Raw genomic sequence first — 24,493 nt, 5'->3', positions numbered from 1 at the left:
TGCGCATCATCAATCTTCAGAGGTGGCATCTCTCGCACTGTGTATGTGTTTCATAGACGAGCCTCTTCATCCGCGGCAGAAACGGCTTCCCACAGGTCGTTGAGAAAAACGCCTTCTCTTCACTGTCCAACCCTCGCTTCATTCCTCGAATCGCGGCGTTGGCCCACAGCGTGATTGGCGATCACTTGCAGAAAACGACATACATTCTCGACATCTCCATACAAAGCCCAAGCCACTTCTTCATGGTCACGCAGCGCGTGACGCCTATCCGCGCGGACGCCTACAGCTCCGGCAAGGCGGCGCTGGACGAGATGCTGAGCGGGTCTCCGCACGCCGTGGAGGAGGCCGCGGCGCTGGATGACGACGACGACGACTCGGCGCCGCTGGGACTCGCCGTCAACACGCGCAACTACGAGGCGCTGCTCCACAACCTGGCGAGGAGGCGCACGGGTTCGTCCCCAGGCTACCAACGGCAGACGCTGGCCATGGGTACCGTGTACCAGCAGCAGGTCGAGGTTGGGAGCCCCGTACGAGAGGAAAAGACGGTGGAAGAAGCAGAAGAGGAGGAGATGGACGACCGCACGGCCGTGGGGCTGCCTGTGGACACGAGAAACTACGAGGCCATTGTAGGCGGCAATCGCCCCATTCGCTCCGAGCCGGGGACGTTTAACCTGCTGAATCGACGCGCGACGGTCGCTACGATGCCGCATATGCCGCCTCGAGTGAAAGAGGAAGAGACGGAGAGCCCAATAGTGGCGGAGATTGTTGAGGGGGACGTGGGCGATGACGCTGTCATGGGGCTACCTATCAGTACAGGGAACTACGTGGCGTATCTGGCAGGAGAGCAGGGTTCAGGGCTGAAACAGGCAGGACACCGTAACAGAGGATACAGCAATCTGGCACATGATAAAGAGGCTCGCGAACCTCGCGTCAGCGACCCGTACCTGTCGTCCTCTCGACGTGGACAGTCCCCTCCGGATTCGTATACCACCGCGCCGAGCAACGGCAAGCAAGATGGCCAGCGCCCGTCCTGCTTTGACAACCGGCGCGCATCGAATGCGGCGTTCGTCCCTCATGCAGGATGGGTGTTTATTCAGCGCGGCGCGTTTAGGAAGTGGAAGCGTTATTATGCGGTGGTCTCCGGCACGGAGTTCAAGTACAGCAAGGGAGTCGGCCAGTCTCCGAAGGGATTTGGACTTCTGATCGCCGTGCACCGGATGGAGGATCTTCGCTACGGGCTTTTGCTCGAGTTCGGGGATGGCACCACGCTTCAGATTCGCTGTCCGAGCGAGATCGAGTACGAGCAGTGGATGAAGGCGATGGAAAAGGCCATCGAGCGCAATCAGAATCTCAATTCGCAGTCGAAGACGTCGTACACGCTCACTGCGTCGGAGCAGCACGAGGGCTACTTGTTCAAGCAGGAGAAGAACAAGGCCTGGAAGCGTTGCTTCTTCGTCGTGCGCATTGATGGCTATATCGAGTGCCGCGACAGCGAGCGTGGTGCCGTCGACCGGAAGTGCTCCGGGTACATCAAGGCCGTATCGTTTGCAGATTGTCATGCGAACGGGCTCGCGATTGAGCTTAGCTCAGATGTCTCGATGGTGTGCTACGCGGATTCCTACGATGAGCAGATGCTCTGGTATGGAGCTATTTCAGCTGCTGCTACTGCGAACGGCAAGACGGCTCAGCCCAAGACGTCTGTCAAGAGTTGCTATGTGCAGACGGCAGTGTCGAACCACGCAGGGTGGCTCTACAAGCAGGCGGGGATATTTAAGGGCTGGAAGCGACTGTACTTTACGCTGCATGGCGTCGAGCTGGCGTACGCCAAGGACACCAATTCGGAGACTGTGCTTTGCGATAAGGCGCATTCGGTGGAGGAATGGGGAGGCCATGCGAACGGGCTGCTGATTCGACTGATGAGCGGACGCATCTGGAAGATCCACGCAGAGTCCTACGAGACTGCCAAGCGGTGGCGCTCCGTCATCAGCAGCGCGTGCCGACATGCGGAAACGTTCCACCTGAAGAAATACCTGAACAGCCGACGTCGCAAGAAACTGAGACCCGTGTTTGGTGGATGGCTTACGGAGGTGAAGAAGGGCTCCCGCCTGCGTCGGTTCTTCGTAATGGACGGCACGACGTTGGGCGTTGCCAACGACGTCGACAACCAACTCGAGCGTCTAGGGTCCGTTGTGGACGTGGGCTCGACGCGCGATCTGGAGTGCGGCATTGTGTTCACTCTTTCGAACGGAAGGAAGCTCAAAGTGAACTGCGATTCGCTGGCCGACTCCAGGTGTTGGTACGAGTGCTTGAACTTTTCGCTCAAGTAGGCGTGCTGTTTTGTACAGAACTAATAATAGCAGTGACGTGGGCCAAGGGTATGAAGGCCAGAAGACAAGTCCTGACAGAAGGGTCTTGCCTCCGCTGGCCATAGTGAAGCAGGTAGGAGTGTGAGCTCAATAATATTTACTGTAGTTGTTCGAGCGAGGTATTGGTGTCATAAGTGCTGGTACTACGGTGGCGCTGCCATGCAAATCCTACCTCCTTGCAGTGATCATCTTATTCCGCGGTAGTGCCGCCGCTATACGCAGGTAAGTGCAACTTCTAATGCAGGTCCTGCTCCATGTACCGGTAGTTACATGTACTACAGCGGACGGCATGCAAGCTAGGCCGCTACATGGCAGTAAGAAACGAAAGTCAAAGCTTCTCTTCAGAAGCACTACGTAGTAAGTGAACGATGTCGCTAACTACTTTCGCGGCTTTGGGGTTTCCGACTTGAGTGGCAGACTGCGCACAGCGTCCAGCGCAAGTTTGATGGCATCTCGCGGAGGCAGCTCGTTTTCGTTTTCCAGCACGGCCAACGCGACGCGAGCAGTAACCTCCAGGAACTCACTGAAGACCAGCATCCTGTCTTCAGGATGCTCAGCTTCGCGCATGCCTGAAAAACTGTGGTTCACAGACTGGTCGAATAAAGCCTCTTGCTCCTCAGGCGTACCAGAGCAAAACATGCCGCAGTCGTACAACATGCTCTTCAATCCTGCAGCAGAAAGCAATTGCGGCCACGTGGATGACACTGGGAGTCGAGATGCTGACGAGCTCGAAGCCGATCCTTCTTCGGGCTCAGCGTTGTCGCTCTTCTTTCGTAGGGATGGCTTTGGTAAATTATCTTGAGCATACTTGGCGTACAGCTTAAGCAGCTTCGGCTTCGCTTCCTGAAAAATGGCCACCGTTTTCTGATGATCCAGACAAACGAGCACACGTGAGGAGATCGAAAAACGAGTACAGTGCAATACATTGGGCGCGTACATCATGGTGAGAGTGGTCTCGAAATGGCCCGCTGGTAAGGCGCGTGATGGTGGGGAGGATCTGCATCTTGAGCACGCTGTCAAAAGTCTCGCTAAACGGACCTTTGGTAGACGACAAAGCTTGCACCACCCGGATCAACGCATGCAGAAAGCCAACTCGGGACAATGTGCCTCGATCATGCATCGCGACGAATGTGTCGTGGTGTAAGCATTGCGAGACCACCTTCTCTACTGTTTTCTGATCGCCTGCGTCGTGGAATCTTGCAAGTTCGCATTCGTGCAGGAAGTGTGCAAATTCAGGACCGCTCATTCCGTAGGTCAGTTCGCTACTGCCAGTGGCGTAGTGCATGTAACCAGCACTCAGCTCCGAGAACCGTGACAGCAATATTTCTCGGAGTAGCTCACGTTCGTGGGCATCCTTTTCAATCTCTTCAGGACACAAGCGGCTCCAGTCGTACAGGAACGCAGCTTCGACCTCCGTATCGGACAAGAACTGCCCCGAGTTGACCTGCTGCAACATTTCAGCGCGAGCATACTCCTTCAGCTCTTCGACAGAGGAAGAATTGCTGTCTCCACCTTTTGCTTCAGCATCACCGACTTGGTCCTCACAAATTGACGCTTGATACTGCTGAGACGTCTTCGCTGGTGCGCCCGAGGCTGGAGTCCTTTTCGAGTCCGCCTTTGCATCGGGATCGTGGTCAGGTATATCATCCCGCTTTTGCGAGGGGAAGAAAGCATTGGCTGTCCACGCAGTGAACTGAGGCGTGCCAATTTCATTCACTGGCACTTGTTGCTGTCATGTGTGGTCGTTGGTAAGACATTAGCTATGCGACCAAGGGTCAAGTTAGGTAAAGGTAGCGTACCGTACCTGAAGCTGCACTGTCAAAGTCTCGTTGTCCTTGCAGGTGTCAGCGATGCGCTTCTCAGGCCGCAACACTTGTCCATTCGCCTTGATGATAGCAGCAGGAAGGAAGAACCCTTGCTTAATGTGTGCGTCCTCACGAGTACGACAGCGCCCGTGTGGGGCAGCTAGAGCATAGCGCTGTGCAACAGCCAACCCGAGCCAGCGGCAGGATTGAGCACCTTCACCGCAGGGGACTACAAACTGCAGCCCGTGGACCTTGACGTTGACACGCATTTTATCGTGGAGATGTCGAGCTGCGAGAGGCGAAAGCTGTTAATCTCGGCACTCGGAAGCGACTGCGAACCGACGCAACCAACCAACTACCTGGATGAGAAGTTTATTTATTTATCGCCTTGATGCATCCCAGTTTGTCTTGATTCCAAGGGTAGCTAACCCAGCGTCTTGGACTCGATGTGTCGCCCCGCAAACTTGCAGGGCCTTGACGAGAGCTCCCGTTTCTGGCAGCAGCTCCACTGGTAGCCTTCGAGCGGGTATTTGCGAGCGACGAAGCGACCCGGGTGGAAGGAGCACGAAAGAGACGTGTTGGACTTGTTCGTGAACGTCTCATTGCAGTGCCTGCATCTGCGGGGCTTGTGCATCGTCTCCAGCTCCTTGGAGATTTCAGCACGATCGCGAGTGCGCTGCTTCTCACGTGTGAGCTCGTCCTTCTTCACCTTTCGGAGATACTCCTTCTGTGTGTCCAGCAGTTGTTGCTGCAGCTCGCTGACCTGACACACGAGGTCTTCGATGCGTTCCTTGGAAGAATCATCGATACGCTCAAGCGTCTTGACTTCCGTCTTTTTGCTGCGAAGCAGATCCGTTTTGCGCTCAAGCTCAGCATCCTTCTCTTCAATAACGTCACGCGTAGCGACCAAACTTGCCGAAAGATCCTCCATCCGAGCAGACAGGCGAGTGACCTCCTTCTTCAAGACTGAATTCTTCTCGCGCAGCTCCTCAATCGCTCGGTCTTTTTGACGGAGTTTGCTTTGAGCCGTCTCGACTTCGACGTCGAGTGCATGGATTCGGTAGCTGGCGTGCTGTATAGTTGAATGCAGTGATACCGAGTGAGATACTAGCTAGCAAGAGCAGAAGCTCATCCGCGACTACGAACCTTAGTCTCCGACTTCACATTTTCGAGCTCCTTCGACAGCGATTCCCTTTACATTTTACCCAATTCAACCCAATTAATACGCTATTGAGCAAGAAATATAAGCAAGCAATAGCCAGCTAACCCACTTTTTCTTGAGCTCGTGGAGCGCAGTCTTGTTCTGACCGCGAGCTGCTTCCCATGCAGATTCTACAGCCTGATGGTAAAACAATCCAATCAACCAATTTGGGAGTAATCGGTAAGAATACAACCAAGAGTGTAGCAAGTACAAGTCGTTGCACACGAACCGCTAGTCGAACTGCCAGATTCTTGGTCTCCTCAGCTTGGTCAACTACACTTTCCTCAGCGGCAGCCAGCTTACGCTTGAGCTTTTGGTTCTTCTCTTTCAACTCCAAAATGCTGTTTTCGTGCTCGATGCCAACAACTTCCATCCTGTCGAGTGCGTGAATAACAAACAAATCAGCGAGATTGAAACAAATTGTCAGACAAGAAGACCACGCGGTTGCTCGACTCACTCTCGTAGCTTCTCTTTCTGACGGGAATTGCGCTTTTGAGAATCCTCCAGCTCCTTAAGCAAGTCCAGGCGTTTTTCGGTCTCGCCCTTAATATTGGAAACCTGTTCCATGAGGAAGGCATTCTCGCGCTCTAGTGCAAAGGCACGTTCGCATTCACGCTCGTACTTCTTGATATACTGCTCTAGTTTCGTCGTAGCAGACACTTTGTCTTTGTGTTCAACTCTGGTAGCACAAGATCAAGGTTAGTCGAGGTCGTTCTCACTGTAGGACACTTGAGACTAGCAACACCACACGTACTTTCGGCAGGCGACTTCGCGGCTGATAGTGTCTTCGGCTGACTCTTTGTAACGCTGAAGCACTCGTAACTCGCCCATCATTTTGGCTTTCTCAAGACGCAAGTCTTGGTGGTCAGATAGCAGGCGCTGGTACTGGTCCTCCAAGCCCTTCGCCTTCCGCTTCCACATTTCCTCAGTCACGCTCCAGGGTTTCTGCATCCATCCGTCCATGATGTCGGGCATGTTGTCACGACGCACGAAGTTGCTTGGATAACCTTTGAGCTGAGCTAAGACCTTCTACCGAAGTCGGGAGTAGGAAGCAGCCTTTGCCAGCAGAGTGCAGCAGCCAGCAACAACAATTATAGCGACCCGAATGAAGACAGCACGCCAAGTTGGCCACGTGAGCGCCAAGTGAAGCTACAAAAAGAAGCCCACCAGCAAGTCTATTAGCAGCAGCACAAAGCATGCAAAGCGAGCACTTGTCAATCGATCAAAGATAGCAAACATACCTTGATGCTGTGAGAATTTTCAGCAAAGAGCTTTACTGCTGTCAGCTAAAGAAAGAACGAAGCACCACGCACACTCACTCAGCCAAGAAAAGCTCGATGCACCGCAGCTTCTCGCGACAAGGGCAAGAAACCTTAGTCGCTTACTTTGAGGGGTATGTCGGTAATCGGTGGGTCGACAATCTGACCATACAAAGAGATACACACGACGACGCCAAACCTTACCGAAGCAAAACCGACCCAGTTTGTCCTGTTGAAAATAGCGATACGTGATTTGATTGGCTTCGCACTTCAAGATCAGAACCCGAGGACGAGATTTCAACAGGGATGTGTATCTCATTACGAATTGCCGCGGATCCGTTGGGGCAGCGGGAAAGGGTCAAACTTGCAGCAGCAATGGGGTTTATTTATCCTCTTCATCATCGCCCAGGTCGTCGAGATCGGGCATGACTCGACCAGAGTGCATCTCGGTGGCACCAATTGCAGCATTATTGTCTTCGGCTGCATCGCCGCTGCTTTCCACGTCACTGTCATCACTTATATCACCGAGAGGGGGCAATTCTCGACCAGCATGAGCCTCGCCGCCAGTTTCGACCTTCGTGGGTTGCTCTACCTCTTTAGCCTCCTCTTCGCCTTCGCTGTCCGACGACGACGAACCTTCCTCCAACCATTCTTGGAACTTGTCTGCACGCTCTTTCTCCTCTGTAGTGCTTTCACGGTGAGTGTAGTTGGTGCCATCCCAAAAGCCACATTCCAATTTGCGACCGGCAAAGAATCGTCCGTTCATCACCTCCACGCACTTTGCGGCACTGCCACTAGAGGCGAACTTGATCGCCACCACACCGTCCACGTGTTTGGCAAACAGTGTGATCTTTGAAACCTCGCCAATCTTCGAGCATTCGTTGTGGATGTCTTCCTGTAATTCTTTCTCGTACTCTTCATCTGTTGAACCAAATCAATGTCAGTCCTAACAGCACCTGGGAGGTTTCTAGGAAGGAAAGAGGGAGCGCACCTTCGATTTCAGCAGGGGTAAACATGTGCTTTATAACCACAATGCGCAGACCAGCAGGCTCACTAACTTCGCCTTCATTCCAAGACAGTGCCTATTAATTCATAAAGATTCTTATGTCAGACCCCGAAAGCCCGATTAACGGCCAGATATCATTCCAGCAATGCGCACCTTTGCCTTTTCAAAAAGTTTGATCTTTGCGCGCGTATCGATCTTCGGTTTCTTCCGCTTGACAAAGTCTTGACCCTTTTGCTTGAACTCCGCCGGCGAAACATCAATTGGCCATCTGTACGCAATTCAAAGTCAATCAACCAGTGTCAGCCCATAATCGACGAAGTAAGTTAGACGTTTGAGATTCATCAACGTACTCGGGCCGAATCTGTGACTTATCAAGCAATTGTACGGCTAGCTCCACAGATGCCTCTTTCATATAGCACACCGTGCCATCACCCTACAGCCAAGGTGGGAACAGAGAACTGTTAGCTTGATGCATTCGGAAGTCACTGGATACGAGTCGGACTTACATTCAGGCCGCTGCTCTCTTTGTTTTCGTACAGCTTGATGCGAGGTTCACCAGTTCCAATATCCGACTGAATCACGCCGCACTTGGCAAAGTGGTCATGCACTTCTTGGACTGTGATGTCCAGCGGCAAGCCGTTCACGTACACCCACGTATTGCTCTTGCTTTTCTTCCACTTGTTCTTGTTCTTCTTTTTCTTCTTTTTCCGCATCTTAGCAGCTTCTGCCTCCGCAACTTCCGCCGCCGCTGTTGCTGACACGTCCTTCTTCTCCGCACTCTCGCTGTCTGAATTACCTTCCATGTTGTTTTCTTTTCCCCTTGGTTGATCCACTCTTTCCTTCTTCGCATCAGCTTCCACCATCGCTTGTTGCAGCGATGCCAGCTCGTCCTCGATTTTGTCCTCCGGAGTCACGTACGTCTTGGACTCGGCGTCAAACACATACCGCTTGCCATCCTCCGCCACCAGAGCATCCGCCGATCTGCAGCCAAACGCCAGTACGATTAGAAATCAGCCATTTTACAGCACAAAAATACCAAACATCCGCTTACTCTTTCTCAAAAACCTGGAGCTCAACAGGCATTTCGCTCGTCTGCTCTTGCAGCTCTTGCTCGCGGTCCAAATCGTCGTTGGCTTCTTGCAGAAACTCCTTGAGCGACGGCACCTCACCTGACAGCACCAACTCCTCAAAATCAGTACAATGCACTGCAGTCAATGATGCAATTGCTTCTTACCGATGGGTTTCCATCCGTCCAGCTCCTGGCTCCACACGAGCGTCATGCCGTCCACTTGTCCGTCCACAAAAAGCGTCACGAGCTGCTGCGTCGTCACGGGCCCCGTACTGGTCGATTCGGCGCTGGAATCCGCTTGATTCTCAGCCATATAGAACCAAACTGCTGCCCAGACGCGACAATAGGCCGCGAACGGCTCCACGCTGGCGATTGCACTCCATTCTGAGAGGCGCTGGGTCCACACCAGCTGCTTCGGCTGCAGGATGCCCTTACGGAGTAACTTCTTGACGATTGGGGCTGGCACGGGGCCCTTCTGCTGCCCTGTGGTGGCGTCCAGGTACAGCCACAGCTCGGCCATGATAGATGGGCGATTGTGATGCTTGGAGTGGTTGAAATGAGGAAATTAGTTTCAACAAATCAGAAGGCGACGTTATCAGGAGACATGGCTACATGACGATAAGCTGCGACCTGCTTGCTCCCTCGTGGTATGGCGGAGACGGAGACGGTGGCGTCTCATTCCAGTGGGGATCCTGGACGTGGCGACTTTGTGGAGGTCGGTTATGCACCGCTGGACTGCCAGCGGGCGGTGGAGCTTGTGACACATCCGAGTGCAGGCGCCATCTCGACGTTCGTGGGCACCACGCGGGACAACTTCCAAGGTTTATACGCTTCTGTTTGCAAGAAATTGATGGTTGGCTGGAGTGCTGATTATATACAATGATATTGCTACAGGGAAGAAAGTGGTGCGACTTGAGTACGAGGGCTACACACCGATGGCGGTGTCGGAGCTGCGCAAGATCTGCGCCGCCATCCGCGAGAAGTGGCCGGAGGTTGTGGGCATCGCGTTATTTCACCGACTGGGGGTTGTGCAAGTTGCGGAAGCAAGTGTCATCGTGGCTGTGAGCTCGCCGCATCGACGGGAGGCGTTGGAAGGTTGCGCCTTTGCGATTGATACACTGAAAGCCACGGTGCCTATTTGGAAGAGCGAGCAGTATGAAGGCGATTCGCGCGTGTGGAAGGAGAATGTTGAGTGGCAAGCTGGAGCAGCTGCGCGGTCATCGTGCTGCGGTAACAAGAGAGTCATGATGCCCGTTAAAGACATAAAGATTCAGGACTAGTTCTGGGTCAAAATGCGCGCAAAGGGTTTCCGAGGCAGCAGATCTGCTTGAAGCGCTGGTAAACTATATGAAATCTTTCGCCCCCCTAAATTTAACCTGCCTCTTGCATCGTAAGATTAAACTGAGACTGCGTTGTTGGCGAGCTTTGTGCAATGGGAGCTGTTGGCATCGAGCCTCGACGTCTTGCGCTTCGGTATGACCCACCCGGTATTATCGTGGAATACGCCTACCGAAGTGCAGCAGCAATGGAGCTGTATCACCATGAAATCGACTTGAAAGCAGAGCTTGCGTCGTCATCCAGGTTCAGTGTAAGTGGAGTAGATGCTAGCAATTAAACTTGAAGGATGCCGAGCACTGATTGCAGTAGCTGCCGTTTGTTTGTAGGATGATCGCATCGATAAACTCGTCAGCGATATCATCGACCAGCATGCCGACATCGTTGGCAACAGCAAGGTTTCGTCCTCACAGGTGAGGCTCAGTCTGGAATGTTCACAGCTTGCAGCTTTTTGCAGTTGCTAAGCGCATGAAATGGCACAGCTAGTCCGTCTTGTAAGGAAGTTGGTTGATCATTCAAGGTCAGCACGAGAATCGTCGTTGCCAGAGCCCTCGACAGCACCAATCTTACCACAAGCAGACTACAATCGCGTGTCCGAAACTCAGCTCAAGCAGGTGAAGCAAAAGATGGACTTGGTCTTTGAGCAAAATATCCTCCGGCCAGACCAAGAAGGGTACCAATACGACAAGCAAGTGGCGTTCCAGCGAGCGACAGAAACCTCTGACTGGGACGAGTAGCGACCGCAACAATACTAGCAAGCAAAACAGTCATAATATAAACTGGATAATAGCAGATTACAGAGTAAAAGCGATCGATCGCAACACTTCCACAGCACGCTCCCTCAATCTGCACGCCCCATCGATCGCCATTTGGCCGCGCTTCGTCTCCAGGCTTTCCTCAGTCTGTGGCTTACACGCCCTTCTTGCGCAGCTGGTGGAAGTGCACGAACTTGGATTTCCGCTTCTTCATCTTCTTGTCCTTCTTGGTCTTCTTAGCGTCCGCCTCCTGTTTCAGCAGAGCAGCCTCCGCCTCTGCGGGAGTCTGTTCCTTAACGACGCCAGTGATTTCGCTGCTAGCCACAGGCACCGACGTGCCCATTAGCTTCTTCAGACTCGCAACCGACGTGCCAGTGCCTAAATTCATTGCAAACAATTGGAAAATTGACGTTAGAGCGCTGCAAAGGCTGTAAATTGGCAGCAAGAGGTGGACGCACCCTTGGCAGCGATGGCTTTCTTGAGGTTCTCCTGGATCTTGGCCTCCTGAATGGCCTGGAGCGGCACGCCGATGCGCTGGCGCAGCTCCGTGCGGAACTTTCGCTTGATCTTGGAGCGCAGACTCTTGGCCATCGTGTCCTGCTGTAGCTTGGAGCTTCCGGTGCTGGTCGAATGCGATGGTGAGCAGAGAGACAGCAAGTGCCAACGGCTTTGGTGCCAGTGGCCAATCAACCTGGCGGCGCAGTGGATTGGCTGATAATCCTTTAAGAGAAGATGGTGATTGGTAGAAAAGTAAACCTGCGACGTGAGAATCGACTTGGTGTGTTGCTCGGTGTTTGAGCTCGTCTGTTGAAGGTGGCGATTAAGAAGAGAGCAGGGGCCATTTTGGCGACTATCAATCCAGATTTCTTAACGCTATGCCTCACCAGCAGTGAAGATATACCGCTGTTGCCAGTTCATGAGGCCACGTATGAAGTGGCGCTAGGAGGAGATGCCAGGAATTTAATCAAACACTGGATACGCGTCTTCGCCTCTGAGCACTTCATTGGTGTCGACCACAGCTCGACGGACAGCATTGAGCCGTACCAAGCAGTGGCTCGTCGTCACACAGACCACCCCGACATCAAGCGTCTCGAAGCAAAGCTCATTAGTATTGCCGATGTGGGGCGTGGCCGTCACAACGCAGAATTCACGTCGTTCGCCTTGCTGGAGAACTCGATGGGGACGGGAAAGACACAAATGGCGTCCAACCTCCAAGCCCTCGGCGTGTGTGACGTGTCTTCCATCGTGTGCGGCGCATCGAACAAGAAGGACCAGTCGGTATACGAGCCATTCTTGAAGCGGCCATATGCTTTCTACCTGTGCGTTGAAAGAGATGCGGTGGATATGAACTTCGGAAGCCTCGAAGACTTCGACCGAACTCGCCCCGTGAGATTCGTATACTCCTTCCTATGTTTTCCTTCCTCTCCGCAGCACTATGTGGTGAAACCACAATTCCGAGGACACCGTGATCAGTTGTTGAGGATGCTCTTCAGTATCGCCGAGATCAAGGAACCTAATCCTTCGTGTTATTTCTCGACGAGTTTCCGTGTGCAGCTTCTGAGGGCAAGCCACACTCCAAGGAAGAGCTACATGTTCGCGAGGGACAAGAGAGATTCCTGTGCGCGATGAGTAACATGTTTCTTTCGTTCGGGTTGGTGGTGGTGATCAGCTCTACAAACGGAAGTGGTCGAGAACTCCCATGTGCGGCTACATAGTCTCGAGACTTTCGGCCGTTTGTGTGGTGTGAAGTCATTCCATCACTAAATGCGGTGGACCTCGATGAAGCTTGCCTCGAGAATATCTTTGATCGATTGAAGAGAGTTCTGTAACACACTCGACCGTTGTTTGCTTTGGAAACACTGACATATCTCCAAGAACACACTCCCACTGATGACCTGGGTGACTACCTCAACAACTTGGTGAATTGGTTGGGCAATGCATGCGCTCAAGAAACCTTGCGACGCGTTCGAGTGGGGACAGCTTGGTCTGCTCCTCTGCTGTGAATTCAGCTTGACTGATGAGTACACCAACCCGATCGACACTCATTTCGCCCGCTTTACACTATTGAAGCTCATCGAGCTGGTATTCGATTCATCAGACACGTTTTGGCTCAAGCGAGAGCTATGGCTGCGGCAGTGCACTCCCAGAAACAGACTTGCTGCTGCATGTGGCTTTGACGGCCGATAATGTATTTCATCCGCTGAAGGACCCTCTGCATAAGATGATGCAGTCGAGCACGCTGCAACTGATGCAGTCCATCAGTTCTCGCGATCGATCGGATGAGAACATGGCATCTAAGACGCTGGTCATAGTTGCAATTGTTTTGGCAAACCGTCGCGGAGGCGTCCACGGAGTAAGCCTTGCGGGCATTTTGGGGAGGGGGATGCTGTTGTTGTGCGAGGTGTACGTGGCGGTGGAACCGAGGGGTTCCAGCTTCCGTTAAGAATTGCGGATTCCGATGCCAGCATTCTTATCGTGTCGTTCCTGTAGCCCCCGAACATGGCCTGGCCGAAGTAGTTTCTGACGGACTGGGAAGCCACCTCGGCGAATTTCACCAACCTAAGCTTTTCCACTGACGCCGACCTCGACCGAATCGCCGTCCGCATGCCTCCCGGTGCCATTTCTGGTGAGTGCAGCTATGTGTTTGACCTGTAGCGGTGTGCCGTATCCTGGACGATTCTTCGATCTACTTGGTTGTAGCAAGTACTTCGAAGTATAACGAAGGAGGCAATTTCGAAGACGATAACCGAACAGATCTCCGCTAGCAAAGGTCTTCCGGCCACCGCCTTCTACCACATCTCGAAAGGATCAACTTGAAGCTGCTTGAAGCGTCTGGTCCAAGTGGCAGTTCTGATGCTGTCGACACGGACAAGTTGGTTATCGTGCTCGAGCTCGCGGTGACTGCGTGTAGTACTTGGGGGTCGCTGCTGAAAGTAAGCCAACTGAGGTAGTGGACCGCTGGCTGTGGGCGGAGGTGATCCAGTCCCCAAGGCAGGCATCGGCACTGTAGTATGTATACTTACAGCCTCCTGGTCAACCAGTGTCTGGACACAGGTGACGGAATCGTAGGCGCGGACGTTCCCTGGCTGCGCAATTGCTGGTTGGACAACAACAATATTATACGCATGAAGTGATAATTACCTACCATTAGCAGTTTGATGCTGTACCAAGACGCTGCGGCAACAATTGCATTGGCAAGGCACAGTGCAATGCGTGACTGAGCTTGGTAGGGAACGCATCAAGCTGGCGAATCTACGAGGCCTACCTTTGGTGCTTCGCTTTGTAGTCCCGTCACGTACTCCTGTAGCCATCCGGATATATTTATAATACTAACTCTAACAGCTCTTAAACTATCTTATCACGATCAATTGTGTACCTTACATCCGGATACGAAACGTCACATCCACTATTGCAGTAGTAGCCCTTGATTTGATGCAGCCGCTGTTTAGATGCAGGCAAATTCAACAAGTTCAACACCAATCCAGTCGCCGTTTTGCCATCAACGTCGCCATGTTCTCGCTCGCCCGCCGCGTCGCCCTCAATGCCTCACGCCAGACGCGCAGTCTCTCGCTCGGATGTTTTCCGGGCACCGAGATGCCCTTCGTACCTGACGTGGTCTTCCAAGACCCGCGGGACAGCAACCTCATCCCGTGCTTCCGCGGTGAGTTACGCCCTGCAATAACCACTAAATTGCTGCCATAACCACTAACGTGTTAGTAATTTGCTGCAGTTCTGGACGAGGAAGGAGAGATCGTCAAGGGCGCCACGGACCCGCAGCTCAGTCAGGATCTGTGCACGCAGATCTACAGCCAAATGATCCGCCTCAACGTACGACGCTTGGGGGTTATCGGGAATTGAGGGTGTTGGAAGCTGAAATTGTTGCCTGTTTGGTGATTCACTGCAGACGATGGACAACATTTTCTACGATGCGCAGCGTCAGGGACGCATCTCGTTCTACATGACGTCGTACGGGGAAGAAGCCATCTCGTTTGGCAGTGCGGCGGCGCTGCGTCTTGGTGACATGGTGTTCGCGCAGTACCGTGAACCTGGGGTGCTCATGTGGCGCGGGTTCTCGCTCCAGAACTTTGCCGACCAAGTAAGGGTGTTGAAGGGACGGGTTTTTCTTTCTTATTGCTAATGGTGGGTATTATTGAGTAGTGCTTTAGCAACAAAGATGGACACGGCAAGGGGCGCCAGATGCCTGTGCACTACGGCTCGAAGAACCTGAATCATCAGACGATCTCGTCTCCCTTGGCTACGCAGCTCCCTCAGGTAACCTGGTTTTGAAACAGCGGGTTGAACGGCATTATGATACTCACACACCTCAAATCTTGTGGCAGGCTGCTGGAGCTGCTTACGCGTTCAAGCTGGCGAAGGAAGACCGCATCTCAGTGTGCTACTTCGGCGAGGGTGCTGCAAGTGAGGGCGACTTCCACGCTGCGTTGAACTTTGCAGCTACGAAGGACTGCCCTATTCTGTTTTTCTGCCGGAACAACGGTTTTGCTATCAGTACGCCTACTGCCGAGCAGTTCCGGGGTGATGGCATTGCGTCCAGGGGCAGTGGATACGGCATTCCCATCATGCGCGTCGACGGCAACGACTTTTTGGCTGTGCACGAAGCTACTCGTCGCGCCCGCGAGTTCATTCTGAAGGAGAACCGGCCAGTGCTTATTGAAGCCATGTCCTACCGCCAGGGTCACCACTCAACATCCGATGATTCTACGCAGTACCGTGCTGTGGCTGAGATCAAACACTGGAAAGAAACTTGCGACCCAATTGAACGGACTAAGCGCTACCTGCTTGTAAGTGGACTTGTCTGATGAGACGTGGAGTGCGTTAAAAGCTGATTGGTATTCTTTACATGTTCTGATAACTTTGCAGAAACGCGGGTGGCTCACCGAGGAGCAGGATCGTCACATGCAGGACAACGAGCGGACAAATGTGCTTGCGGCACTGCAGCAAGCCGAGACGAAGGAGGGGCCATCTTTGGAGACGATGTTCGAAGACGTGTACGACGTCAAGACGCCACACCTGCTGGTAAACTACGCCAGCAATATCTACGCTGCGCTATGCATGTAGCATACCTAACGCTATCTGTTTATTTTGCAGGAGCAAGAGCGTGAAATGATGGAGCATGTGGCCAAGTACCCTGACCACTACACAGGAGAGCATTAGCCGTTCGAGGGCGCTCACAACTTCTGCAAGATCAGAAAAAACGTTTCAATTCATAGAGTGCGCTTACATGTTGTCTCTTTGCCTTTTAGAGGTAATGTGGCTCTCTCTGCTAATCCGCTAGGCTGGTCCAAGTTTTACAGTCATGCACCCACTTGCTTCACGATGTACGTTTGGTCGCATGGGCCATGACGAAAGCGGCACGTCCAGTACTATTTCTTCGGATGTCGCTACAATGGCTTGCTTGACATCGATGTACAGCGAGCGCAGAGCCATCTCGGCCAGTTCGCCTTCGTCTTCACATGGACGTTGCCTGCTGGAGGACGTACTTTTTGAGGTGTCATGTCGAGGAGCCACCACAAAGCAGACGTTTGGTCTGCCTGACTGAAGAGCACTTATCGCATCACTCACAAGTTGCTCTCGATAGACTTCATCTTCGAAAACCTGACGACAGTGTTGAACAGGTATTGCGTGAGCTGCTATAGACTTCATACGAGCAGGCTTGGTTATCTCGTCGTTTTGTAGTTCCTTTTCCATGGCCACCATGTCGGGTGAAACCTGGTGGTCGTTTTGCCGACTGGTCTCGTTCAGGTCAGCAGCCCTCGTCAGCTCTTGGTGTAGGGAAATGGAATTGTAGCCGTTCTTCGATTCAACTACGTCGTTGACATCGACTTTAGGACCAGTGAAGTGCCTTTCAAGCGGTTTGAGTGCCAGGTTCTGCCACATCGCTTCAATTCGAGTCTCGCCATCCCACTTGGGGAATAAATTATCAGGTGAAGATGAGAGTGAGGTGAATGTTGCGGTGGCTGTCACAGTACTTGGGTTTTGTTTTCGCGTCTGGGACGTACTTGTAGTTTTCACCAGAACGGAAGGCGGTTCATGCTCCGCAAGCATTTCTTCCATTGCTGCTAACTCGTCCAGGTACGTCTTCGGCCTTTTTTCAATCGTCTCGTGTTCTGGCATGCTTGACTTTTGGGGATTGATACTCAGAGGCAGCGCAGGAGCTGAATACGAGGCATAAAGTGAAGACAACGTTCCAGACTCGTGGTAAAGAGAGGGGAGCTTGCGCGGATGGTCAACGTACTCGTTGAACGACTTGGAATGGGCTTTTTGTCTTGACACCGCGATGATGTTGGAAGTAGCTGGCAGTTTTGGTGTTCCCACTGTCAGTGTCCACTGCTGCCGAAGGGAGTGATACCGCCTTAGACACGCACTACAAAGGGGCTGCGGCTCGTACAGCTGACTGCGATCTCTCTTTGGAAGACGATGCTGCAAATGAAATGCTAACGCCGAGTGGAACTCAGTAAAGCCTCCAGCCAGACTCATATCCTGCTGCTGAACAAAGTCATCGAAAAACTCGCAACTACGCAGCACTTTCTTCGTGAGGTATCCAGGTGGTTCTTTAGCGCTGTCGTCATGTTCATCGCCATCGATACTCTCCTGGTTTGCGGGATCAGATGTGGGGGTTTTCGACGTGCAATAACGCCCTGCACATCGCCATTTTCTCCACTGCGGTGTAGGGAGAATGCCTACATCAAATCTGTTTGGAGCAGATTGTATTCGGGAGAGCCCTCTCTGGGTCGTTTTGGACGATGTCGAGCGTGATGACACCGCTACTGCAGATACCGGACGAATGGAAGCGAACGAGAACGCTTTCACCTGTAGCAGCCACCAATTACCGGAGGAATCTTGAAGCAGATCAACCACCAATTCGCTAAAGCGTACTTGCATCATCTTTTCCAGCGAAATCATACACATTGAAGCCAGAAGCCGGGGCTCGGACCAAGCCTGGTCGATGGTACACTTAATCAGCTGGCAATTTGCACTACTTGAACGTGTGACCAATGTGGAGGAAAACCCCTCGCTATTGTGAGCATCTCCACCTGAAATGACCCAGACGGTTGACGAATGTTTATCCCTCTTGCGAGAAGCACAACGTGCTATCCAAGCTTTTCGCTCTGCTGGAGACTCCATACTTGCGGTCGATGCGAAGGCACCAGCACTGCTCGTTGCTCCTTTGAATGGAATATACTTCTGAACGGCTACCAAGTCACTCGTGTAGTCGCTTTTCGTGTCATCAGTATTAGCAGAGTCAATCCAGAGCTCATCAATTGCATGTTCAACGTCTTGACGAGAGCGTAAAAACTGCAAGTCATTGTACCGGCACTCAAAGTCATCTGCATGCTTCCTTACAGCACAAATTTCTGCCGACGGATTCGATATGACCTCAACCAGCGCACTAAGGTGCTCTCGCCAGCTACTTTCTTGTGAATACACGCGGCAAACCAATAGAAATGACGAACTGGCTGCATGTTCGCTATGTTCTTCCTGGTTTTGCTCTTGGCAATACAAAAGCGCTACACCAAGACGAGTTCCGAGTCGATCACTTTGACGTAAAGCAACACGGAACAGTATTGGTGCTATCCGGATAGGAAATCCACTCTGCTCAGTTGATGCAATACCGTTTGACTCATCCACGAACTTTGTCCCTTTCGGGAGCAAGCAATGCACGAGTTGCTGGAAGAAGGCGAGTCCAGGCCGCCATGAAGGCTGGTGCGAGTATTGAATGCCAGAGTAGCTGGCCTCATCCACTAGTATCTGGTGGCGTCGTCTCCGTGCGTCATGGAGAACTTGCTTGTCAGTAGGAACGTACAATGCTGGAAGTTTGGCTTGCTCCGCCTACACATTGCATGTACGATTAAATCTACTAGCCCACACACTGGATAGAACTGCTGAATTACTCGTACCTTTTTCAATGCAACGTCCTTCAGAGCACTAGTTGCGGTGTGTTGTTGTGCGTGCTGCATTCGTATGTTTCGACGTGCTCTGCGTCCACCATCGCTCTTCTTCTTGCCGAGTTTTTGGAGCAACCTCTCTGGCTTGTCATCGTGCAAATCCTTGAGCCAAGCCCGATACGCGTCCTTCAGCTCCTCGTTCTGAAGCTTAACACCTGATGCAGCAGCAGACTTCATGAACTAGTTGGCCCTTCCTTCCTGAATTACTAGCATCCTGGTGGTGGCAAAAGTCGACACTATTTTGGTGGAAATGGGATGCAAGTACGTTGGAATGAAATGCAAAACCGAACGCTCATATTGACATGAGCCTCCGGTGGTCAAGGCCAATCCTCGCCACGTTGTCTAGCTCGCTGACTCGGTGCCCCTAGAGCTGCCAGTCGTAGTTGTCGATCTGGAACTGGGTCAACGACGTGATCACCTCGTCCGCCTTACCGAAGAGCTCCTCCCGCTGCGCCTCCTCCGTGTGGATGCGCACATCGGGGATGGCAATGCTGTGCATACCCGCTGCGTTGGCAGCCGTGTAACCGTTTACCGAGTCCTCGAACACGATGCAGTGCGGTGGCTTATCGCCGTCTTCTCCCTCCTTGAGACCAAACAGACGCTGGCCCGCCGTACGGAAAATATCGGGCGCCGGCTTGCCGCGCTTCACCGCGGGGTCGTCGCCGCACACGATGGTGGAAAAGAACCAGAAGAGCTCAGGGTGGTGCTTGATCTTGGCGTCCACGACGCTCCTGCTGTTGGACGTGGCCAGCGCGATGGGGATGCCGCGGGCGTGTAGGGCGCTCAGCACCTCCATGCCGCCCGGGAGCTCCTCGACGCGGTCGGACATGTCGCGCATGCTCTTTTCCCACTGCTTGAACATCTCGTCGGGTGTAATGTCCGTCTCCACGCTAAGGCCGGCGGCGATGATGGCCATGCGCGTCCACTCTGCGGCGGGGCGGCCCAGGATGGTCTTGTGCATGGTCATGGTGAACTCCTTGCCGAACTGGCGCACGACGCCGTCGATGGCCACGCGGCTCAGCTCCTCCGTGTCCAGCAGCGTGCCGTCCATGTCGAAGATGGCGCCGCGCACCTGCGGCTTAAGCAGCGCAGCACTCGAGTTGGTCATGGTGTGCTTCTGCGCTTCAGACGCAAATGGCAGAGTGACGTCAGGAGGGGCGTTTCTGAAGGTGATTGTGTGTTTTGCGTCGCACTTTACGATTACGCATACCTTAATCAAGTGATTGCCCTGCCAAACCTACTCAAGCTCGTCTTCGGCGACCTCCCGCTGCTCGGTCTCCTCTTCGCCGTTGTAAATGCGCTCGGCCATCTGCCAGATCTGCAGGATATTATCTTCGGCAACGGAGGCAACAACCCAAGGTTCCTTCGGGTGCCACGAAAAGTCCAAGACCTTGGAAGTGTGGCCGACGTGGACGAACAGCAACTCGGGAGGACCGTCCTTGGCGTCTTCAGCTGCTTGTTCTTCTCCAATCTGCGTTGTGTTCAACAGACACGCAATTAGCTATCGCACTGCCGCATTCAGACACGTAACGGAAGCACCTACCTTCGTGATGTCCCAAATGTGGAGACGACGATCGGCGGAGCAGGAACCGAGGACACCATCGTGGTGCGGTGACCACTGAATCTGGTAGATCTCGTCGTCATGACCCTCCAGCGAATGCAACTTGGTTTTCAAGTTGCGCAGGTCCCACAGGTTGATTTGCTTATCCGACGAGCCCGTAGCTACGAGATACTCGCTCGACGGGCTGAAGGCCAGGCAGTTCACCTCGGACGAGTGGGCATTCACGGTTGCAGCCGGCTTATCGTAACTCTCAGAGCGCGTATCCCAACTGCATCCACAGAAAACAAGCATGGTTAGTGCATTCACCAACATATACCAACGCCCAGCATCCAATAGGCGTACATGAGCAATTTCTTGTCGTCGCCGACGGATCCGAAGACTTTCGGGTGGTGTCTGTGCCAATCCACATCTTCAATGACGTCGGTGTGACCGGTGTACACGTGCAGCGGCTGCACAGTCTTGCCAGCGTTGCGAATGTCCCACTCGCAGATGATCGCATCGTCCGAGCCAGAGATGAGGTGGTGGCTCTGATGCGGGTCCCAGCATAAGCCATACCCCTCCTTCTTGTGGCCCAACAGACGAATGTCAGGCTCGGATCCAGCGTTGTCTTCAGGCTCTGATGGTCGCTTGGAAATGTCGAACACGTGCACCTCTGCCTGCGGAGTCTTGGTAGCGACAATGAACTCGTCGGATGGCATGCAGCGTGCTCGGTTGACCTCACCGTCGTGATTAATATGAAGGAAGGTCTTCACTTTGCGTTGCACGCTGCTGTTGTACGTGCCCAGCTCTGATCATCGCACACAAGTGAAGAATTAGCACCTACAAGCTGCAGCTTCATCTGCAGAGCTTTTCTCGATCACCTTGAGTCTCTTCGTTGAATTTGTGCATGTCCGTCATGGTATTCAGCGGCAGCCACACTTTGGCCTTCACGAGCTGGTTCTGCTCAGCTCCCGACGTGTTGGTGCCCAGCAACAGCTCGTGCACCGAGAAGTCCGCTTCTCCCGTGCTGACAGCAACAAATGCATCATAGCTTCGTCAATCTTTGGCCAACAATTGGGAAATAATCCACGAGCTATACACACGGAGCGGAAAGCCATTGCACTGTGAGCGACGGCCAGTCGAGCGAGTGGGTTATCACGAGGTCGTAGAGGAACGGCGTGTTCTTCTTCCAGACGCGGTACTCCTCGCTGTCGAGCCTCGTGTCCGGAGCGGCCTCTTCGCCCTCGGACACGACGATCTCCACGTCGGACCGAGTTTCTGCTGGTGTGGGCTCCGTTATCTCCATCTCGTCGGCCATCGAGGGGCTGAAACTGGGGAATTGATGCTGGTATTTGGATGGCTGCGGGATATGCACGAAATGGCTTTTCGTTGGCTAATTTGATGCCTGCCTAGAGTAGTGTACTCTCCTGGGTTGGCGCAGTGTTTGGTCTAGTACATTCATTTATCATCATCACTAATGAACCGCTGGCATCGAAGGCGGTTGCACTGCATTAAGCGAACCAACTATCGTGGTCCGAAGATACCTAGAAACCTTATTCGAGCTCATCTTCCGCGACCTCCGCCTGCTCCGTCTCCTCGTCTTCCTCGTTGTAAATGTTCTCGGCCATCTGCCAGATCTGCAACACGTTGTCCTCGGCCACCGAGGCCATCACCCACGGGTCGTTCGGGTTCCAAGAGAAGTCCGAGATCTTGGACGTGTGGCCGCCGTGAATGAACAGCAGCTCCGGAGGACCGTCCTCGGCGTCCTCGGGCGATTGCTCGTCACCGATCTGTTTGGAAATACAGAACAAACACGGCAGTTAGTGCATTGTTCTGGAAGTTGGATCCAGATGAACGACAATGGCTTACCTTGCTGAGGTCCCACACGTGTAGGCGGCGATCGGCTGAGCAAGAGCCCAGGATGGTCTCGTTGTGAGGAGACCACTGGATCTGGTAGACCTCATCGTTGTGGCCCTCAAACGAGTGCAGCTTCGCCTTCATGTTACGCATATCCCAGAGGTTCACGTGCTTGTCCGCCGAGCCCGTAGCCACCAGGTACTCGCTGAACGGACTGAAGGCAAGGCAGTTGACCTCGGCCGTGTGGGCGTACACAGTCGTCGCTGGCTTGTCGTAGCTCTCCGAGCGCATATCCCAGCTGCGCGCACCACGACAAGCGTCAATAAAACGTTCATACCTTCCTCACACCAACCACAATAACGTACATGAGCAGCTTCTTGTCGTCACCGACCGAGCCGAAGATCTTGGTGTGGTGCATGTGCCACGCCACATCCTCGATCACATCACTGTGGCCGCTGTACTTGTGCAGCGGCTGCACCGTCTTGCCAGCGTTGCGCAGGTCCCACTCGCAGATGATCGCATCGTCCGAGCCGGAGATCAAGTGGAAAGGCTGGTGCGGGTCCCAGCACAGGCCGTAGCCCTCCTTGGTGTGACCGAGCAGACGGAAGTCCGGGTTGCAGCCCGAGTTCTCCTCCGGCTGCGACGGGCGCTTGGAAATGTCGAACACGTGCACCTCGGCGTGGGGCGTCTTGGTGGCCACAATGAGCTCGTCGGACGGCATGAAGCGCGCGCGGTTCACTTCACCGTCGTGGTTGATGCGGATCTTAATGTCCACTTTACCCGAGACGCCGCCGAAGCCGCCGAGCTCCTGGCTCTCCTCGTCGTATTTGCGGGCGTCGATCTCCGTGTCCTCCAGAGGAAGACGCACCTCCGCCACCATCAGGTGGTTCTGCTCGGCTCCGGATGTGTGCGTGCCCAGCAGTAGCTTGTGCACCGAGAAGTCATCTCCGGCAGAGCTGTACACAACAAGGAAAGCATGATAGCTCCATCAATCTCGGTCCAAAGCGCCTCGTGCAACCTTCAAAATAATGGCAATCATGTATAGCAATTGGGACGTACGTGTGGGAGTTGGGTAGCCACTGCACGCTGAGAGAGGGCCACTCAAGCGCGTGCGTCATTACTAGGTCGTACAGGAACGGTGTGTTCTTTTTCCAGATCTTGTACTCCTCATTGATGAGCTTCTCCTGCATGGCGGCGTCGGTGGCAGCCGCCATGTCCACTGCTACGGCAGGAGCGGCAGCCGCGGGCGCGGCGGGAGGCGCAGAGTGCTCAGTCGCGTCCGCCATCGACTTTAGAGGGAAGCGATTGGGAAATGGCGGGATGGCGCGTTTATGAGGACGATTTGATTGGCTGAAAATGAAATAGGTCACTAAATAAGTCACTAATTTGGTTCTCATTGGGCTCAGATCCGGGAAGGATGAAGCGGAGTACGTTGCCGAGGCTTGTGTGTGGAAATTGAGAGGTTTATTCATGCGTTTTGTGGCTGTAGACGTCCAGTTGTATGTGGTGGGGGCGCTGCTGCTCTTGGCGCTTGTGGGGGTCATTGTGGCGTCGACTGCTTATTCGACACCCTGGGGGCTCTTTGTGTGTACGTACTGTGAGTGTCTGATGTGCTGCTTATAGGTAACACCAGTGTTTTGTGTTGTTAGTGTTCCCGTATGTACTGCTGCCGATGACGGCGGCAATTTTCTCGACTCTGGCAGGAGGAGACGAACTCAGGTGGGTTGTGGTTGGCATTGAGAGTGTGGATATGTTGGTCGTGGTGAAAGTTGTTCTCTAACTCGTTGTGCGTTGGTTCAGCGCTTGGACGAGTTTCGGGTGCTTCTTTGAAGCGTTCTTTTGGGTCACTGCGTTTGCCATCCCCTCTATTTTGTATCGAGTGGATGCGGTGCGTTGCGTTGCTTGCTAGCATTAATACGAGAGGTTGACGTTCTGATGATCCGTGTATGTATTGGCTGTGTGTGAACAGATCGATAGCTCTCAACTGGGCTGGTTGATGGCATCTGACGTGCTGGTACTTGTGTCCTTCATGACCCTGGCATTCGTCAACGGAGACTAAGTAGATTAGCTCCTGTCGAAAGATTGTCGTAATGGTTTGGAACTCCGACTATCCATCGCAGTATTAATCTAACGTTGTGTTCAACGACACGCGTAAGTTCTTACCGTAGAGGCTCAAGCAGGCCACGCACTACTGGCGTGGATATGTTGCCAGACAGACCATGAGATTCTTAGCGGGTGATGAAGCCATTTCTACGAGGTTCAGAACTTCAACGTTGCCAGCCAATGAGAGTGCAGCATCTGTCACGGACACCAGGAGGCAACAGCTTTGTGGC

At 53.3% G+C, this 24,493-nt stretch overlaps 11 protein-coding genes across 11 annotated transcripts; 4 read left to right on the top strand and 7 right to left on the bottom strand.

Annotated features, from left to right (window-relative positions):
- Positions 1 to 242: 242 nt before the first annotated feature.
- On the top strand, positions 243 to 2,327 carry KRP23_7873 (uncharacterized protein; the record flags this gene model as incomplete). The annotated part of the gene is made up of 1 exon (XM_067893241.1): positions 243 to 2,327. The coding sequence occupies one exon, from the start codon at positions 243 to 245 to the stop codon at positions 2,325 to 2,327; it is 2,085 nt and encodes a 694-aa protein (XP_067745043.1).
- A 417-nt stretch (positions 2,328 to 2,744) lies between these two features.
- On the bottom strand, positions 2,745 to 4,440 carry KRP23_7872 (uncharacterized protein; the record flags this gene model as incomplete). Its single annotated transcript, XM_067893240.1, has 3 exons — positions 2,745 to 3,230; positions 3,304 to 4,095; positions 4,171 to 4,440. The coding sequence occupies 3 exons, from the start codon at positions 4,438 to 4,440 to the stop codon at positions 2,745 to 2,747; spliced, it is 1,548 nt and encodes a 515-aa protein (XP_067745042.1).
- A 155-nt stretch (positions 4,441 to 4,595) lies between these two features.
- KRP23_7871 (uncharacterized protein) lies at positions 4,596 to 6,347 on the bottom strand (the record flags this gene model as incomplete). The annotated part of the gene is made up of 6 exons (XM_067893239.1): positions 4,596 to 5,243; positions 5,318 to 5,363; positions 5,443 to 5,510; positions 5,602 to 5,746; positions 5,830 to 6,051; positions 6,127 to 6,347. 6 exons carry the CDS (start codon positions 6,345 to 6,347, stop codon positions 4,596 to 4,598), a joined length of 1,350 nt encoding a protein of 449 aa, XP_067745041.1.
- Positions 6,348 to 7,013: 666 nt separating this feature from the next.
- Positions 7,014 to 9,226, bottom strand: KRP23_7870 (HIV Tat-specific factor 1; the record flags this gene model as incomplete). Its single annotated transcript, XM_067893238.1, has 7 exons — positions 7,014 to 7,552; positions 7,623 to 7,713; positions 7,791 to 7,905; positions 7,988 to 8,070; positions 8,144 to 8,618; positions 8,689 to 8,806; positions 8,872 to 9,226. 7 exons carry the CDS (start codon positions 9,224 to 9,226, stop codon positions 7,014 to 7,016), a joined length of 1,776 nt encoding a protein of 591 aa, XP_067745040.1.
- Positions 9,227 to 9,355: 129 nt separating this feature from the next.
- Positions 9,356 to 9,986, top strand: KRP23_7869 (Molybdopterin synthase catalytic subunit; the record flags this gene model as incomplete). The annotated part of the gene is made up of 2 exons (XM_067893237.1): positions 9,356 to 9,527; positions 9,601 to 9,986. 2 exons carry the CDS (start codon positions 9,356 to 9,358, stop codon positions 9,984 to 9,986), a joined length of 558 nt encoding a protein of 185 aa, XP_067745039.1.
- A 964-nt stretch (positions 9,987 to 10,950) lies between these two features.
- On the bottom strand, positions 10,951 to 11,387 carry KRP23_7868 (uncharacterized protein; the record flags this gene model as incomplete). Its single annotated transcript, XM_067893236.1, has 2 exons — positions 10,951 to 11,174; positions 11,255 to 11,387. 2 exons carry the CDS (start codon positions 11,385 to 11,387, stop codon positions 10,951 to 10,953), a joined length of 357 nt encoding a protein of 118 aa, XP_067745038.1.
- A 2,919-nt stretch (positions 11,388 to 14,306) lies between these two features.
- KRP23_7867 (2-oxoisovalerate dehydrogenase subunit alpha, mitochondrial) lies at positions 14,307 to 15,971 on the top strand (the record flags this gene model as incomplete). Its single annotated transcript, XM_067893235.1, has 7 exons — positions 14,307 to 14,457; positions 14,527 to 14,624; positions 14,701 to 14,892; positions 14,955 to 15,068; positions 15,137 to 15,598; positions 15,678 to 15,833; positions 15,906 to 15,971. The coding sequence occupies 7 exons, from the start codon at positions 14,307 to 14,309 to the stop codon at positions 15,969 to 15,971; spliced, it is 1,239 nt and encodes a 412-aa protein (XP_067745037.1).
- Positions 15,972 to 19,127: 3,156 nt separating this feature from the next.
- On the bottom strand, positions 19,128 to 19,871 carry KRP23_7866 (putative pseudouridine-5'-phosphatase; the record flags this gene model as incomplete). The annotated part of the gene is made up of 1 exon (XM_067893234.1): positions 19,128 to 19,871. The coding sequence occupies one exon, from the start codon at positions 19,869 to 19,871 to the stop codon at positions 19,128 to 19,130; it is 744 nt and encodes a 247-aa protein (XP_067745036.1).
- Positions 19,872 to 20,000: 129 nt separating this feature from the next.
- KRP23_7865 (Histone-binding protein RBBP7) lies at positions 20,001 to 21,621 on the bottom strand (the record flags this gene model as incomplete). Its single annotated transcript, XM_067893233.1, has 5 exons — positions 20,001 to 20,234; positions 20,307 to 20,592; positions 20,667 to 21,111; positions 21,185 to 21,330; positions 21,407 to 21,621. The coding sequence occupies 5 exons, from the start codon at positions 21,619 to 21,621 to the stop codon at positions 20,001 to 20,003; spliced, it is 1,326 nt and encodes a 441-aa protein (XP_067745035.1).
- Positions 21,622 to 21,856: 235 nt separating this feature from the next.
- KRP23_7864 (Histone-binding protein RBBP4) lies at positions 21,857 to 23,446 on the bottom strand (the record flags this gene model as incomplete). The annotated part of the gene is made up of 4 exons (XM_067893231.1): positions 21,857 to 22,093; positions 22,173 to 22,458; positions 22,526 to 23,116; positions 23,220 to 23,446. 4 exons carry the CDS (start codon positions 23,444 to 23,446, stop codon positions 21,857 to 21,859), a joined length of 1,341 nt encoding a protein of 446 aa, XP_067745034.1.
- A 131-nt stretch (positions 23,447 to 23,577) lies between these two features.
- On the top strand, positions 23,578 to 24,219 carry KRP23_7863 (uncharacterized protein; the record flags this gene model as incomplete). Its single annotated transcript, XM_067893230.1, has 5 exons — positions 23,578 to 23,587; positions 23,650 to 23,748; positions 23,810 to 23,879; positions 23,961 to 24,048; positions 24,130 to 24,219. The coding sequence occupies 5 exons, from the start codon at positions 23,578 to 23,580 to the stop codon at positions 24,217 to 24,219; spliced, it is 357 nt and encodes a 118-aa protein (XP_067745033.1).
- Between the last annotated feature and the right edge of the window lie 274 nt (positions 24,220 to 24,493).

The sequence above is a fragment of the Phytophthora ramorum genome, assembly GCF_020800215.1.
Source record: "Phytophthora ramorum isolate Pr-102 chromosome Unknown Phyram_PR-102_s0006, whole genome shotgun sequence".
NCBI classification, from domain to species: domain Eukaryota; phylum Oomycota; class Peronosporomycetes; order Peronosporales; family Peronosporaceae; genus Phytophthora; species Phytophthora ramorum.
The sequence above is the reverse complement of the archived record's forward strand: the minus strand, read 5'-3'. Positions and strand labels throughout refer to the sequence as shown.